This window comes from Callorhinus ursinus, unplaced genomic scaffold (genome assembly GCF_003265705.2).
Source record: "Callorhinus ursinus isolate GAN/ISIS: 27379988/994484 unplaced genomic scaffold, GSC_fseal_2.0 scaffold10, whole genome shotgun sequence".
In the NCBI taxonomy this organism is placed as follows: domain Eukaryota; kingdom Metazoa; phylum Chordata; class Mammalia; order Carnivora; family Otariidae; genus Callorhinus; species Callorhinus ursinus.
In genome coordinates this window covers 51,896,097-51,910,545 of record NW_027397072.1, presented here as the reverse complement: position 1 = coordinate 51,910,545, position 14,449 = coordinate 51,896,097, and the positions used below count along the sequence as shown (strand labels likewise).

At 46.4% G+C, this 14,449-nt stretch overlaps 1 protein-coding gene across 23 annotated transcripts in view; it reads left to right on the top strand.

The window, feature by feature from the left end:
* DYSF (dysferlin) overlaps positions 1–14,449 on the top strand; it is a 205,960-nt gene that overhangs the window by 64,302 nt on the left and 127,209 nt on the right. For all 23 annotated transcript variants that reach the window (XM_073897539.1, XM_025868432.2, XM_073897544.1 and 20 more), the window contains 3 exons: positions 6,541–6,609; positions 6,740–6,783; positions 10,211–10,293. In XM_073897539.1, the coding sequence (XP_073753640.1) occupies positions 6,541–6,609; positions 6,740–6,783; positions 10,211–10,293 (196 nt within the window). The remainder of the gene's footprint in view (positions 1–6,540; positions 6,610–6,739; positions 6,784–10,210; positions 10,294–14,449) is intronic.

The following is a 14,449-nucleotide window of genomic DNA, read 5'->3' as shown; positions in this document are numbered from 1 at the left end:
CCCCCCCCCCCCCCCCCCCCCCCCCCCCCCCCCCCCCCCCCCCCGCCTCCGTGCATCTGTCTGCTGCCCCTTGGGCCCTGTAGTAGACTCATCTGCCCCACTGCCCCACTTCCAGGAGCCTCCATCCTAACCAGGTGCCACAGTCAAAGGCAGAAAACGCGGGCCTGCTTCGATTCTTCCCTCTTTTGACCTCCTTACATCAAACATGCCACCCCTGCTTTTGATTTCAAGCATGTCCCAAGGCCCTCCCCTCCCCTCTGCCCACTGTCATCTCTTCCCAAGACCACACAGCAGCCTTGGGTTCATTCTTTTCTCTGGGTTGTCCCCATAAAAGGTCCCAGAATAATTAGCCTAAAACAACTCTGTACAATGAAGTTCAAACCGCATAATCCGGCCGAAGTCAGCGCTTAGGAATTTGTGCGAGAAAATGGCGCCCCCTGCCGGGGACATGCAGCTCTGCAGCCCCGGCTCGGAGCGCTGGGTTGGGCGGGGTTTCAGCCGCGGGGCTCCCTCCCCGCACCCCTGTGTGCGTAGAAACTGCACAGCTCACAGGGCAGCCTTGTGTCCTCTCGTCTGCCCTGCCTCTTCTTTCCCTTCGCGGTCACCCCTCCAGCCTTTGCCCGTGCCTGTGCCCTTCCTGCCCCCTCCCCGAAGAGTCCAGCATCTTTCGGTGTCCAGCTTGCCTACCCCCGCGGGCCTGAGGCACTAGTGTAGTCCTCGGCACTCCACCGTGACCTAGGCCCTCTTTTAGCCGGTTTTCCATTCCATTCCGGTACTTGTTAGCATCTGTTTCTCCGACTTGTGGGCAAGAACCCCGTCTTATTTAGTCCATAACCTCAAAGCAGAGACTGTGGTGGAAATGGTGGGAAAATGACAGATCAGGTGGGCGCAGACTGCCCCCCCTTCCTGCCGCTCCCAGAACCCCCTGGGGAGGGGGTGCCTCTTAGATGTGTCTGACCGCAGGGAGTTGCCAAAGGTGGGGTCAGGGCCCCCTGAGGTTGTGCCAACCTTGCGGAGAGTGCCACCTGCCACAGAACCGGGGCTGGGAGAGTTGAGTCAGATGGCTTGGAGGTTGACAGGAAAATTGGAACTGGGCAGGGCAGAAGGGCTGAGAATCTGAGCTGGGTGGCCGGAGGGTGGGCGTCCCCAGCCGGCTCCCCCTTCGCTCCCCAGGCAGAGGTAGGAAGGGGGAAGACAACCCACAGGACAACTGGAGAGAAGTTTTAAAAATTTGCAATAAACACTAAAAGCTGAGGGTGTGGTGGAGGTGGTGTGGGTTCCCATTCATATAGCTTTTTGCAATTTTCCTTTCACTTAATCTTTTCTTAGATTCATTTTGAAAAGGAGGGGCATCTACCAGCCCATCCCACCAAGGGAGGCAGGCCCAGAGTTGGGGGTGGGGTAGGGGGAGAGCGGGGTATCCTCTCTGATGCCCAGACTCACTCCCCACCTTTTGTTTTTTTTTTTGCTTCTTTTATTACTGATGCACATCAGTATGGCAAAATGGCTTTTACTAAGCCATTTTGAAAATTACAGAAAAAAGTAAATAGAATTACCCCTAAAGCATCATACCAAGTTTGTTTTTTGGTGCCTGTCTTTCCAGTTTTTCCCCTATGTACAGGTAATAGACATTTTTTATGACTCTTCATTTTGAATATTTTAAAATATCAAGAAAAGTTAGAAGAGTTTTTCAATGAACACCCCACCCACTGGTATGACCTCCACTTAGATGAAGTGCAACTGCTAACATTTTATTGCATTTACTTTCTATATATAGATACTTTTTTTTTCCTGCCTGAATCATTTGAAACCTAGTTGCAGACTTTATTCCTAAAGGCTTCAACAAAAATCCCAAGAAGAAGAAAATTCTTTGCAACTGCATTAACATTATCACATCTATGAGATTAACAGTCATTCCCTAATATTAGCAGATTCTGGCTCATATAAATTTTCTCTGACTATCCCCAAAATGTCCTTTGGAGATGGCTTAATTTTGTGCTGATCTAAGACCCAACTAGAATTCATGCTGTGCATTTGGTCCTTAGGCCTCTTTAGTCTCTTCTGTAACAGCCCCTCCTGACCTTCCCCACCCACCCCAACAATTGTTCTCACCCCTTGACTTTTTGAAGAGCCCAGACCATTTGTCCATGTTCTGGATTTGTTGGATTCCTTCTGGTGGTGTTTACCTTGCTTCTCTAGTCCCCGCATTTCCTATAAACTGGAAATTAGTTCTTGAGACTAGATTCCCTTCAGATTCAGTATTTCAGCAAGAATGTGTTGTAGGTGATGTTGTGTGCGCCATATTGCATCACAACAGGAAACGGAGTGAGATTGTCCCATCACTGGTGATGACTATCTGATCATTTGCTTAAGATGGTGTCTCCAGATCTCTCTCTTGTCAAACTGCATGCTCCCTTTTGTACTTTGCAAGGCATCTGTGGGCAATACCTTGGCACTGTGTGTATATCCTATTATATACACTGTGTGTATATCAACAACTTCTTAACCTAATGGTCTATGCAGCCAGTGACCTCCTTGCCTGAATAAATCATTTACTTGGGGTTGCAAAGTGGTGATTTTCTCATTATCATTCCTTCTCTCTTTATAAGTTGGTGTTTTTCTGGAAAGAAGAGCTTTCCTCTCCCTTAGTGCCTTTGAGTATTACTATGGAACTCAATACTTTTTATTAATTCCATGTGTTAAAAATCAGTCATTACTGTGTTGGCTGTATGAACTGTCCTGACGTTGGCCATTGGGAGCCCCTTCAAGCTGGCTCCTCCCTCCCAGGGTCTCAGTGAAAATGTATGTGGTAGAGGTAACTTGGATCTTAAACTCTCTCACACTGAGGTGTAAATGCTCACTGTGGGTCCTCACCCAAGTGCAGGTCCTCACCCACATGTGAGGTCCTTACCCAAGTGCAGTGTTAGTTTGGGCTTGGGCTTGGGGTCTGATGCCCTGTATCTAGCCTCAGGAGGGATTGTAACGAAGGAATGAAGGTGAGAAGGATGTGGGAAGGTGTGGCTGGACAGGCTTATGGGACACTTCCTCCAAAGACTGGGATTAATTTCCCAATTTGACAGGTAGGGAAAGTCATGTCTCAAGATTGTTTTCATTTTTTTATTGCATATTCCCCAAAATGGTAGGGTGCTTTGATGGTGGGGAGAACCAACATGGACCTGCCTTCAAATTTAATGGCTTTTCTGGGAGCCGAGTTTCAGAGCTCCGGCACTCCTGGCTGCTCCTGGGTCCTTGAAGGCACTTTGATCTCCCAAGGTCTTCTGTTCTGAGCTGCCCTTGGCTGGCCCCAGGGGTTTTTCTAGGTAGGTCAAAATGTCTGTGGGAGGTGATGGAGTTAGGGGACCTGGCCAAAGCAAAGGACTATATAAAGCTGATTGGTGACTGGGCTTCTGCAAGAAGCTACACCCCCCTACTTTCCCTTCTGAAAGCTTCAGCCTGTTGGACTTCCCTGATGGTCCCCGGATCTTTGTGTCACGCTCTCTCTCCTCCAGCTACCCTTACTGCCTGTCTCATTCTGCCTCTCCCTCTCCCTCAGCCTGCCCGCGTGTCACTTTTTCTCATTACAACCTAATCTGGAGTCCTGGGGTTTTGTCCTCTGTGTTCCCATTCACACTAGCCTGGCCCTCATTGCACTTCCTCCCATGGACACTTGGTGGCACTGTTATCCAAGATGTGAACCATACGTGATTTTTACACACACACACACACACACACACCCACCCACCCACCCACCTTGGTGAGAAGGAAAGGAGAGGTGCTTGGGGAGCAGGGTGAGAGACTTTGAAACAACTTTCTTTCTGAATGAAAGAAGGAAACCTATTGATTATTAAAAAAATAGGAAAAAAGAGAAAATCAAGGAAAATTAAAAAAACCTAACCGTATTTCTGTACCCCACATCACTCTGGAGATAACCACTGTTAACATTTGTGTGTATTTCTTAGTAGTGTGTTTTTCTCTCTACTGCTTACACTTCCAACCCTCCCTTCTCCCCCACTGGAAAAAAAATTAGATTCAGATTAAGTTGGTTTTCATTATTCGTGGATTCCATATTTGCAAATTCACCTATTCGCTAAAATTTATTTGTAATCCTAAAATTAATGCCCATGGGGCTTTCATGATGATTTGCGGACTGTGCGGAATGACTGACGCACGTTGCCACTGAGTTGGAACAGCGTGAGTCTGCCTTTTTGTTTCAGTTGTCATCCTGTAAAGATGTGTCCTTTTCTTGGTCTACCTGGTGTCATGTTCGTCACATTTTGGTGCTTTTTATGTGATATTGTTGTTCAAAATGCCCCCCTAGAGTGTGCCAAAGGGCTGTCCGGTGTTCCTCTGTGCAAAAAGGCTGGGTTGTGCCTTAGGAGAAGATATGTTAGATAAGCTTCACTCAGGCATGAGTTATAGTACTGCTAACCGAGAGTTCAGTGTTAATGAATCAACAGTATATATTAAATAAGATATCCTTGAAGAGAAACACACATGACACAAGGTTATGTGTTGATTAGTTGATGAAAATGTTGTGACAGAGGCTGGTAGGAACCTAACCCTGAAATTCCCCCAGAGCAATGGTTTAATATTCAGGAATTCAGTGTTCTTGGTGATTTATAGAATGTGTAACTACCATCAAGAATCAACTCTACCTCTTCAGCTTGGTAAACCGTTTTTATAGGCCCATATTTTCATAGGTTATTGAGCAGCCTTTGAAATAAATTTTTGAGGTACAGCATGATGACTTGACTTACAGATTGCCAAATGATTATAAGTTTAGTTAACATTCATCATCTCATATAGATAAAAAAAGGAAGAAAAAATGTTTTGTCCTTGTGATGAGAACTCTTAGGAGCTACTGTCTTAACAGCCTTCAAATATACCTTACATACTCTACCATATAGTCATCATGTGTACATTTCATCCCCAGGACTTACCTTTTTCAATTAATAATATAACTCGGAAACTGTTTCCTATCCTAGAGCAGTCCTCATTCTTTTTAGAGCTGCATCGTGTGGATGGACCATCATTTATTCAATCTGTCCTCCATTGGTGGACACGTGGGTTGTTCCATAGCCTTGATAGTTCAAGCTGCGCTGCATGTTACATGTCATTCTGCACAGATGAGAGTATTTCTGTAGGATAAATGTCTAGAGGTGGAACTGGTGGGCCAAAGGGTTTTTGCATTTGCAATTTGGAGAGAGAGTGGCCAGTTGCTGTCTGGAGGGTCGAGCTATTTTTTTCTCCCACCAGCAAAATATGAGCATGCAGTTTTGCCCTAGTCTTGCCAGCAGAGGGCTGTCAGATTTTAGAGAATTTTATGAATCTGATGGGTGAGAAATGGTATCTTGGTTTTATTTGTGTTTCTTTTCTTATGAGGGAGGTTGAGCATCTTTTTATGTGCCTTCAACCCTTTGAATTTTCATTCACTCTCTGCCCATTGTCCCTCTCTTTTGTCCTTACTTCTTTCTTTGCTGGCACAAGGAGCAAATCCTGGCATCCTTCCTTGCCCCCAGGCTTTGCCTGGGCTCTTCTCACAGGGAGGTGGGGAGGGTGGGGACAGGGGCTGGCATTGGGTGGACCAGGGATGGAGACAAAGTCCTGGCCCCCCATGGAGCCTGCACCCTCATTTGATGGAGTAACTGAAGTCCCTGATCAGATGCTCATTAAATGAGATAATGCACGTAAATGCTGAGCACAATGCAGGACTCATAGTACATGCTCTGAAAAAGGCTGCAGGATGTGCAAACCTACCATCTATGAATCTGAAATAGAGTCTTTACCTGCTGTTCCTGTGAGGGTACAGGATGCCCTGGAGCTGGCTAAGGGGCATGGTGCCTCCCTGGGGATTCCAAGCATAGGTAGGGCACATAAGCCACTGGTTTAGATCTAGTTTCCACCTCTGCTGGGTTTCTTGATTGTGGAAAGCCCAGTCTTAAGAGCAGGGCTGATCTGAGGCAGACTGTGATGGGGTTTGTGTATTCACTGAGTTCTCCTCTCATTCTCAGATGCTAGTGGCTGGCCTCCAAGCCCTGGCCCTCCCGCTACCATTTCCCCTTCTCCTCCCCCCACCTCTAATCTCCTAGGGCTCACAGTCTTCCAAAGGGGCAGGTGGTCTGGGCTGACTTGTAGAGGTTAGTGCCTCAGGCTGTAGGACCCCTGGGAAAGCCAGTCTGGACTCAGGGCCCCCACACTAAAGTCTGTCCATATGGGAGGTGAAGGGGGAGGATTTCCAGCCAGAGGTAGGAGATAAGGGTAGAAGGCCTGTGGAATTCAGGCAGTCTATCCTCCCCCACCCCCCCCCCCCCCCCCCCCCCCTTGCTGCCCCACCCCATACCCTCCAGCTCTGGGTCTGATTTACCATTGAGCTTTGTCTCTGCAGTCCCCTGTGTCTGAGCCTTCAAGGCCCCCAGGCTCTTCTGCCCAGCCTGAAGGGTGGCCATCATGGCAGAGAACAGCCTCCAGCTGGTGAGGTGGTCCCCAAGGGAGTCCATAGTCCGCTCGGAGCTCCATCCACCTGTCCCTTGTGTCTTCTAGCTCTGCAGCAAGATCCTGGAGAAGACAGCCAACCCTCAGTGGAACCAGAGCATCACGCTGCCTGCCATGGTGAGCCTTGCCCCCTCGGGCCCATTCCAGGAGGCCCTGGGCTCCTGGCTTCCCCAGCATCCTGCCCGTTTCCTGGACTTCCCCTTCTTTGAAAGGACCCTACCCCAACATGTCTCTCTTCCCTCTTCAGTTTCCCTCCATGTGTGAGAAAATGAGGATTCGCGTCATGGACTGGTGAGTGCTGAGTCTTGGAGTCTTTGGAGGCGGCTATCTTTAGGGGTCACTGGGTTCTTCAGTTCTCCTCAGTTCAGAGCATGTAGTGGGAGAGTCTGTTTCAGGTGAGGGAGTATCCTCTGCTGGGAGGCCAGAGAAAGAGAGGGCGTGGGCCATTCTTGGGAAGCATACTCACAGCCCTGCTCCAAGGCACAGGAGGGCAGCCAGCTGGGTACCTGAGATACCTCAGGGCGGGGGGTGCCAGGAAGGCTTCCTGGAGGAGGTGGGGTTTTGATAAGTCCAGGGTGAGGCCACTCCAGTGAGGAGAGGCTCATAAGCAAAGGCAAGGAAGCTGGAAAGAGTAGAGCTTCTGGGAGAATGGGCTGTGACCGCCCGTTGGGTTGCTAGCATGAAATGGTGTGGGGCCACTGCAGGCTTGCAACAGGTGAGGGCAAGAGCCACATGGACATCTTAGAAAAGTGTTCTAACACTTGCTGAGCACCTACTGTGTGCCAGGCCCCGTGCCCAGAAAGTATTTCACAAGTGTGACATCATGTGACCCTCAACTTGACTCCTGGCTACTTTATAGATGAGGGAGTGATCTGTCTGAGGGGACAACTGGGAAGCAGCTGAGGCCAGGATCGAACCCAAGCCTGCTGCTCCCAGAGCCTGTGTTCTTCACCACTGGGCTGTCCGCTTCCCACTACGTTAACGTGTGTGATCTCTCTCACACCTGGAGGGCTGTTAGGGCTCCCACGCATGAGCTCTAGGACCTTCCATACATCAGGCTTTCCAAAAAGAGAGTTGTCCTTTCTCTGCCCCCAAAAAGTCTTGGCCTTGCGGTTCCCAGCGTGTTCTCCTTTGGTCTCTGGCCATGGCACCCCCAGCCAGGAGGGTAATGAGAGACCAGGGAAAACCCCCAGGCCACAGAGCCATTAAAGTGTGCGCCAGCTCCCCCGGCCGAGAGAAAACAGATTGTGGGAATTAGAGAGGAAAGCTGCAGCCAGGAGGGAGAGGCCTCTAGGGCCCTGACCGCAGGTATGCTCCGTGGGCCAGTGGGCTGGGGGAGAGCCTGCGTCCCCAGAACCCCTCTGCATCTCAGCTCTCAGGGTGTGTGTGCACCTGAGTGCGCCGCGTGGATGGGGGCTGATTGGCTGTCGGCGAGTCTGTGTCCGTGTGTGTGGACTCCTGGGTGTGCACGTGCACACGGGTGCAGTTGTCTTGCGTGTGGTGGCTGGGCCTTGCCCGGGGCTGTGTGAGCTGTGTCAAAGGCATCAGCATACTGTACAATCCGAACACATTACGGAATCTGGTGGTTGCCTCTCTGGTTTGGGTTGAAGTGGCATTTTTATTGTGAGTCTATTTTCAGACTTGCTGTATTTTCCAAAAGCAACCCCAAGCCCCAAAACCCAACTCTTGGCCAAAAAAGCGTTCTGCTGCTGCAAATGCCCATCCAGAAAAGTGCTTCCCCCCGGCCCCAGAAAACTCAGATAAACGTTTGTTATTACCTGAATCCTGGAAATACGATATGGTCCACATGGCCTTTTCCCTGTAACTTAATCTTCCCTTCGATTCTTTTTTCTTGCTTTTTTGTTAAAAAACAGAAACCCAAAAAGCTACTCCCACCCGCATGAAAACAGAATCTCTCTCCTCCCTTTTTCTTGCCTTTCTCACAAGGTTCAGATGAGACCAGAGGTGAGAAGTTCCATTCTTCTCCAAGTGCCGCTCTTTTCTGGAGGTGGGGCGTAAAGGTAGCTTCCCGGTGCCGTCAGCTGGCAGTTATCTGGTGTTGATGAGCTCACTGTTGAGTGTTTCAGGAAATTTTTATTTTCCAGAGCTTCTTAACATCATTCAACAGGAAAATGGATGAAAATCTCTGCTGACAATGCACTCTTCCTAGTTAGTCCCTGCCCCGATGAAACACTTTAAAATCAGAGCTTAATCACCTCCCTGGGAAGTACAGACAGGAAGGGAGGAAGCTGCAGAGATCAGGCATCTAATGGGTATAGGATTGAAGAGGAAAACAAAGCAACCTTGCCCAAGTGTGTCTTTCACAATGGGGCTTGGGTGTGTTGTCGCCCGAAGCATGCCTGTGACCAGGGTCCTCAGAGGAGGGACAGAGAGCCTAAAGGGCTCCGAGGAAGATGGATCTGGGGAAATTTCAAGGAAGGAGATGGGTCTGGCCCAGTCCTGCGTTTCTCAGCTTAGCCCTATGACATTTTGGGCCAGAGAATTCTTTGCTGGGGGTGACTGTCCTGTTCATTGTAGGATGTTTAGTAGCAACCGTGGCTTCTCTTAACTGCCCCCCACCCCCCGTTCAAAACTGTCTCCAGACATTGCCAAAAGTCCCTGGGGGTCGAAATCGCTGGATTGAGAACTTCTGCTCTAGCCTGACAGGAAGCAGCGATTGAAGCTGTTTCCCGTGTCAGGCGTAGCTGGCTCAAACCCTGGTTTTGCCATCTCATCATTTGAAATGAGGCCAATGGTAGTACCTGCCTCATAGGGCCGAGGGAGGGTTAGAGCTAATTCATGTGATGATCTTAGCACATCGCTTGGCTTTCAGTAGGTGCTCAATAAATGCCAGCTATTCTCTTTATTATTGACACAGAGGGAGGGGCTGCGTGGGACACTGTTGGCTAATGGGCTCATCAATGATAGTCCGTCTGCTCGAACTCCTACCCACAGTCCCCTATGCTGGTTGGGGAGAGGAGAAGCCTTCCTCCTGGGAAGCCTGACGGGGACAGGCCCCTGTGTCGTATACAGGAACAGCACGTGCCATGGCAGGAGCACTGGACCAGGAGTCAGGACACCAGAGTTTCAGTTCTGGCTCTGCCTTGGGCAAGGACCTTCCATTTCTGAGCCTCAACTTGCTCATCTGTGGAATGGAGAGGTTAATAAAAGTGACCATTCCTCAAGGCTCCTGAGAGGGTCCTTGGAGATAAAGGAGGTTATAAGTGCTTCGTCACATACAAAGTCAGATACAAGGCATAATTTTGCATTAGCTAATATAAGCTAATTTAAGACTGTGGCCTTAGACATAGTTTCTTCCCGGCTGCCTGGTTTTCTCCTGGTCTGGATATTTCTTGAGATTCTGGAACTTGGCTCTGCGTGGGTCTGGGAGTCTGGCTCTCTGAGCAGCCTCCTGTTCCCTCACCCGGCCTCCTGCCCCTGGCCTCTTTCCTTTCAACCTGCCGATGTCTCCCCAGACATCCAGGCTGGCAGCCCAGTGTTGGTTGGCTGATGGGATGCTGGTCGTTGGCCAGATGGATGAGTTCCCTCTAGAGGAGTCTTGGGCAATGCTTTTTTTCCAGTCTCTTCTTCCCTCAGTAACATACCCAGTGTGAAGAGTGGCACCCCTAAAGATGTATAACTGAGGCCCTCTCCTCCCTGAGTGGGCTGTGGCCTGCAGTCCTTCTGTGTTCAGGCCCCCTCTGCCCCCTTATTCTAGGGACCGCCTCACCCACAATGACATCGTGGCCACCACCTACCTGAGTATGTCAAAAATCTCTGCCCCTGGAGGAGAAATAGAAGGTAAGTTTCCCCCCTTTGTTCTGTCCTCTGGTCCTCCCCCCCCTCCGTGCTCTCCCCTGACACACCCCTCCCTGTCTTTCATCCCTAGTTTTGAGAGTTCAGAAAAGGGAATATTAATTTGCAGCCCATTTTCCATGAAGAAGGGCTATGGCCAATTTGAAAAATGGGCTTACAGACATTTCGGATTCTCTACACCTTGGCTGGGGGGATACACCACTGACTGGTATAGAGAGGATCATTCAGTCCTGCAGATAACATCAGTGGCTCTACCAGGTTCTATGCTATGGTCAACTGTGCTCCAGCAGCTTCTATTTTGAAATAGCTTTCATTGGTCAGTTAAAAAGTAGGCCATGATCGTTTTGTAAAATTTTAAAGATACTGAAGAAGAATATAAAACTTATCCATAAAAAATTCCTCATCTGCTTACCCCCCCAGACAAGAGCTGATAATTAATATTCCGGGAGTTTTTTGTGTGTATGTATGTATATGTACGCTTACACATGTGTGTGCATTAAAAAGTATTCTGAAACAATTATTTTGAAAATTGCTTTTTGTCACTTGGCGATACAACAGAGAGGTTTATTCATGTTATTAAATATTCTTCTACAATATAATTTTAAATGAATACACATATTCCATTGTGTGAATGTACCATAATCCACGTTAGCCAGTTAATGATGAATACTCGGGTGCTTTCTAATTTTTCTACGTTATACAGAACTAACTTTTAAGGACTATTTTTGTAGCTGAATCTTTATACAATTCATGATTTTTTTTGAATGAATACTTAGAAGTGGAATTGCTGTATCAAAGGATTTGTACATTTTAAAGCGATTTGTATATATCAAAATCACCCTTTGAAAAGATTGGACTAATGTACACTCTGGTCACTCACATGAGCTTCTTTTGCTGTACCTTCACCAACACAGGGTAAAATAATATTAAAAAGAACTTTGTTAATTTGATGGGTGAATTTCATTGTTGCCTTAATTTTCATTTCATCAGTAGCTGCTAAAGTTGATGAATGCAAGTTTAAAAATATTTTAAGAATTAATTTATATTTACATATTATATATTTATATACTTTATACTTATTCTGTTATAAATTGCCTGTTCATTGTCTTGGCCCATATTTCTGATCATATGTTTGTCTTTTTCTCATTGTTTTGCAAGAGTTCTGTATATATATGGATGTTAACTTTCCCCCGTCATATAAGTGGTAAATAATTCTTGTCTGTTTTATTTTACCATTTAATAGAATTTGGTGTATAGAAATTTAAAATTTTTATGTAGCCAAATCTGTTAACCTTTTCCTTAGCCAATAAGGCAAGGATCTAACATTACTTTATTCACAGTTGTTCTTTGTGAATAACACCAACAGTGTATATTGAATAATCTTTCCCCTATATTTTGAAATGCCACCTTTATCCCCTACTGAATTCCTAAATGTGTTCTTGGGCCTGTTTCTTGATTTTCTATTATCTTTAATTGGTATGTCTGGTTGCTATTTCTTAGGTTTTGGTATCTGGGTAATGCTGGCTCTGTAAAATTAATTGGAAAGATTTAAAGTCTTTTCTAACATCTGGAGCAGTTTATATAACATAAGAACATAGTCTTTTGAGGGTTTGAAAGAATTCACCCATAAAACCAGATGGGCTGGGTGCCCTTTTTAGTGGGTATAGCACTAACTCTTTAAAAACTTTTCAGTTTCTCCTGTGATCACTGTTATTTTTAGTTTGTTACTTTTATGAATAGTCAATTTTAATAATTTATATCTTCCTAGAAGAGTATTCACTATGCTGAGCTCCTCTAATTTATTTACATAGTTGTTGTAGAGAGCTGTCTTTTATAATTTAAACAATTCTCTCTACCTGTGGTATTTTCCCCCTTTCTTATTTTTAATGGTATGTGTTTGAGTTTTCTTTCTTTTTTTTCTTGATTAGCCTTGTTACAAGCCCCCCCACCCCCCAGCGCCGCCACACACACACTTTGTTGGACTTTTCAAAGAATCAACTTTTGGATTTATTTATCAATTCTAATATTTTTTTCTTAATTTTCTAATTTTTTCTTTTCTTATTTTTTGTTCTGTCATCTTTTTACTCCTATCTTTAACTCTTTTCAACTTATTTTGTTGTCTCCTTATAAGAGTTTCTAATTAACTTCTTGTGCTTATTTTCAAAATCTCTTATCTAAACAATGATATGGTTTCTGCCCTATAGGTCAGGCTTTTGGTCTTCAGCAAACCCCAGGGTTATATTTAACTCTCTTTTTAATTTTTTTTTACATTTAAATATTTAGTCTATTTTGAATTTATGTAGGTGCAATTTCCGAAAGCAGATTTGATTTTTTTGTAGGTAGTCTACCTTTTTCTAACTAGATGCTGCTTGTAGGAATGCATTTTTTTTTTCTTATGGTTAAATTACTTTGATGTATCTAGGGGCAGGACTCTTTTCATTGAATTTTGAGACGTGGCGAATTCTTTAAATCTGAGTTGAGGAATAGTTTATTCTAACATGGGAACATGAACAGCTGAAGGCAGGGTGGGGTAGGGATAAGAGGAGCTCTGGAAGCAGGCAGCTTGGGTCCCAATTCTGCTTCTTTGTAGCTGAGTGAGTCACTTCTCTCCTCTCACCAGTCCTGGGGCCTCATAAGGTTGTTGTAAAGATCCAGTGAGATTTTAAATGTAACATTCTTAGAGTGTCTGGTACGCATGAAACCCTAAAGTAAAGTAATGTTTGCTGTGTAGTATCATTATTATTGGCTTTCTGCATCACTAATCTGATTTTTTTTCCTGTACTAGTTCTCCTGACTGCTTTCCATGTGGTTTAAAATTGGCCATTGCACTTTTAGTTTCTCGTCCTGTCTTCTTTTCCCTCTGTCATTCCTTTGATATTTCCATTTTCTTTCTTGTCTGTTCTCTCCCAGAAGTTTTACTTTGTTCCACCAAAGCTATGTCTTCTTGCACTCTGTTGAGAATTCCAAATCACTTCCTGAGACTTTCAGGTAAATGTTCTCTGGAGTCGTACAGATGCTGCTACACCATTCTGGTTGGCACTCTGTGAATCTTCCTTTCTCCTTTATTCACTCTCTAGCAAGACCTGGTCAGTGTTGGTGTCTTTCTACAGACAGGTGCATTGTTCTCTGTCCATCCATCTTGACAAATCTTTACCTGCAGCACAGGGGAATGTGCCCAGTTTCTGGAAAACTCCACCTCGTGCTCTTGAAGTTGAGCAATCCCTTCTTCTAGGTTCTCTGAAACATTAAAAAACCCCGCCTTTTAATTATAGAAAATTGAGACACACATGAAAATACAGAATTGTGCAGGGGAATTCCAGGTGTCCTCACTCAGCTTTAATATCTCACTGCGCTCGGCCGTTCTGACTTCATCATTGATACTTTTAATTGGTGGAATACACAGAAACTGCCCTCCGTAGGGCACTGCTGGGAGGGCCCCTCCTGCCCCTGCCCCTCCCCCCCAACTGGGAACAATTGTCCCAGGATGCAGTCCCCTGTCTCTGGTGCTGTTCAGATAATTTCTGGGAATGGCTATTTTGGATGGACAGGGAGAAAGATTTGAGGTGGGGGGCAGTGCGTCATGAGGATGGGGTGGGAGAGAGGGCATTCTGGACCCTTTGCAGATCAAAACTCCTGGTATGGAAGGAACCGTCTCCAGTTTTCCCATTGGTGCTGTCCCCCACCCTTAGAATCCAGGGGCGGACCCTGGTAGAAGCACAAAGTGCCCTTCTGACTGTTCTCCGACGGCTGCTATTTCATGAGGCTACCACTGTGCCTGCCATCAGCTGTCAGAGGGAGAGTTTAGATCCCTGTCTCCCCATCAGTCTTCATTACTGTTGGTGATGTTGGCCTGCATCTTTTTCAGGATCCCTGTGAAGGTTTTAATGGGAATGTGAGGAAGATGTTTATTTGGCCACTAGATGGCGCTCAGGTCATGGGCAACCCCGCATGGTTCAGGGAGGCCTTGGAAGGTGGGTTCCTCCTCTCCCACAGATTGTTTCGGGAATAAAGGAGAATCTTCTTGCAGCTGTGGCCAGTCAATTTTAAATGTGTTGTTAAATAGCTTGATCTCTGAAACAATACAAGAGTGTAACTTCTTGCTCAAAATAGAGCCGGGCTTCATGACGCCTCTGACATGCAT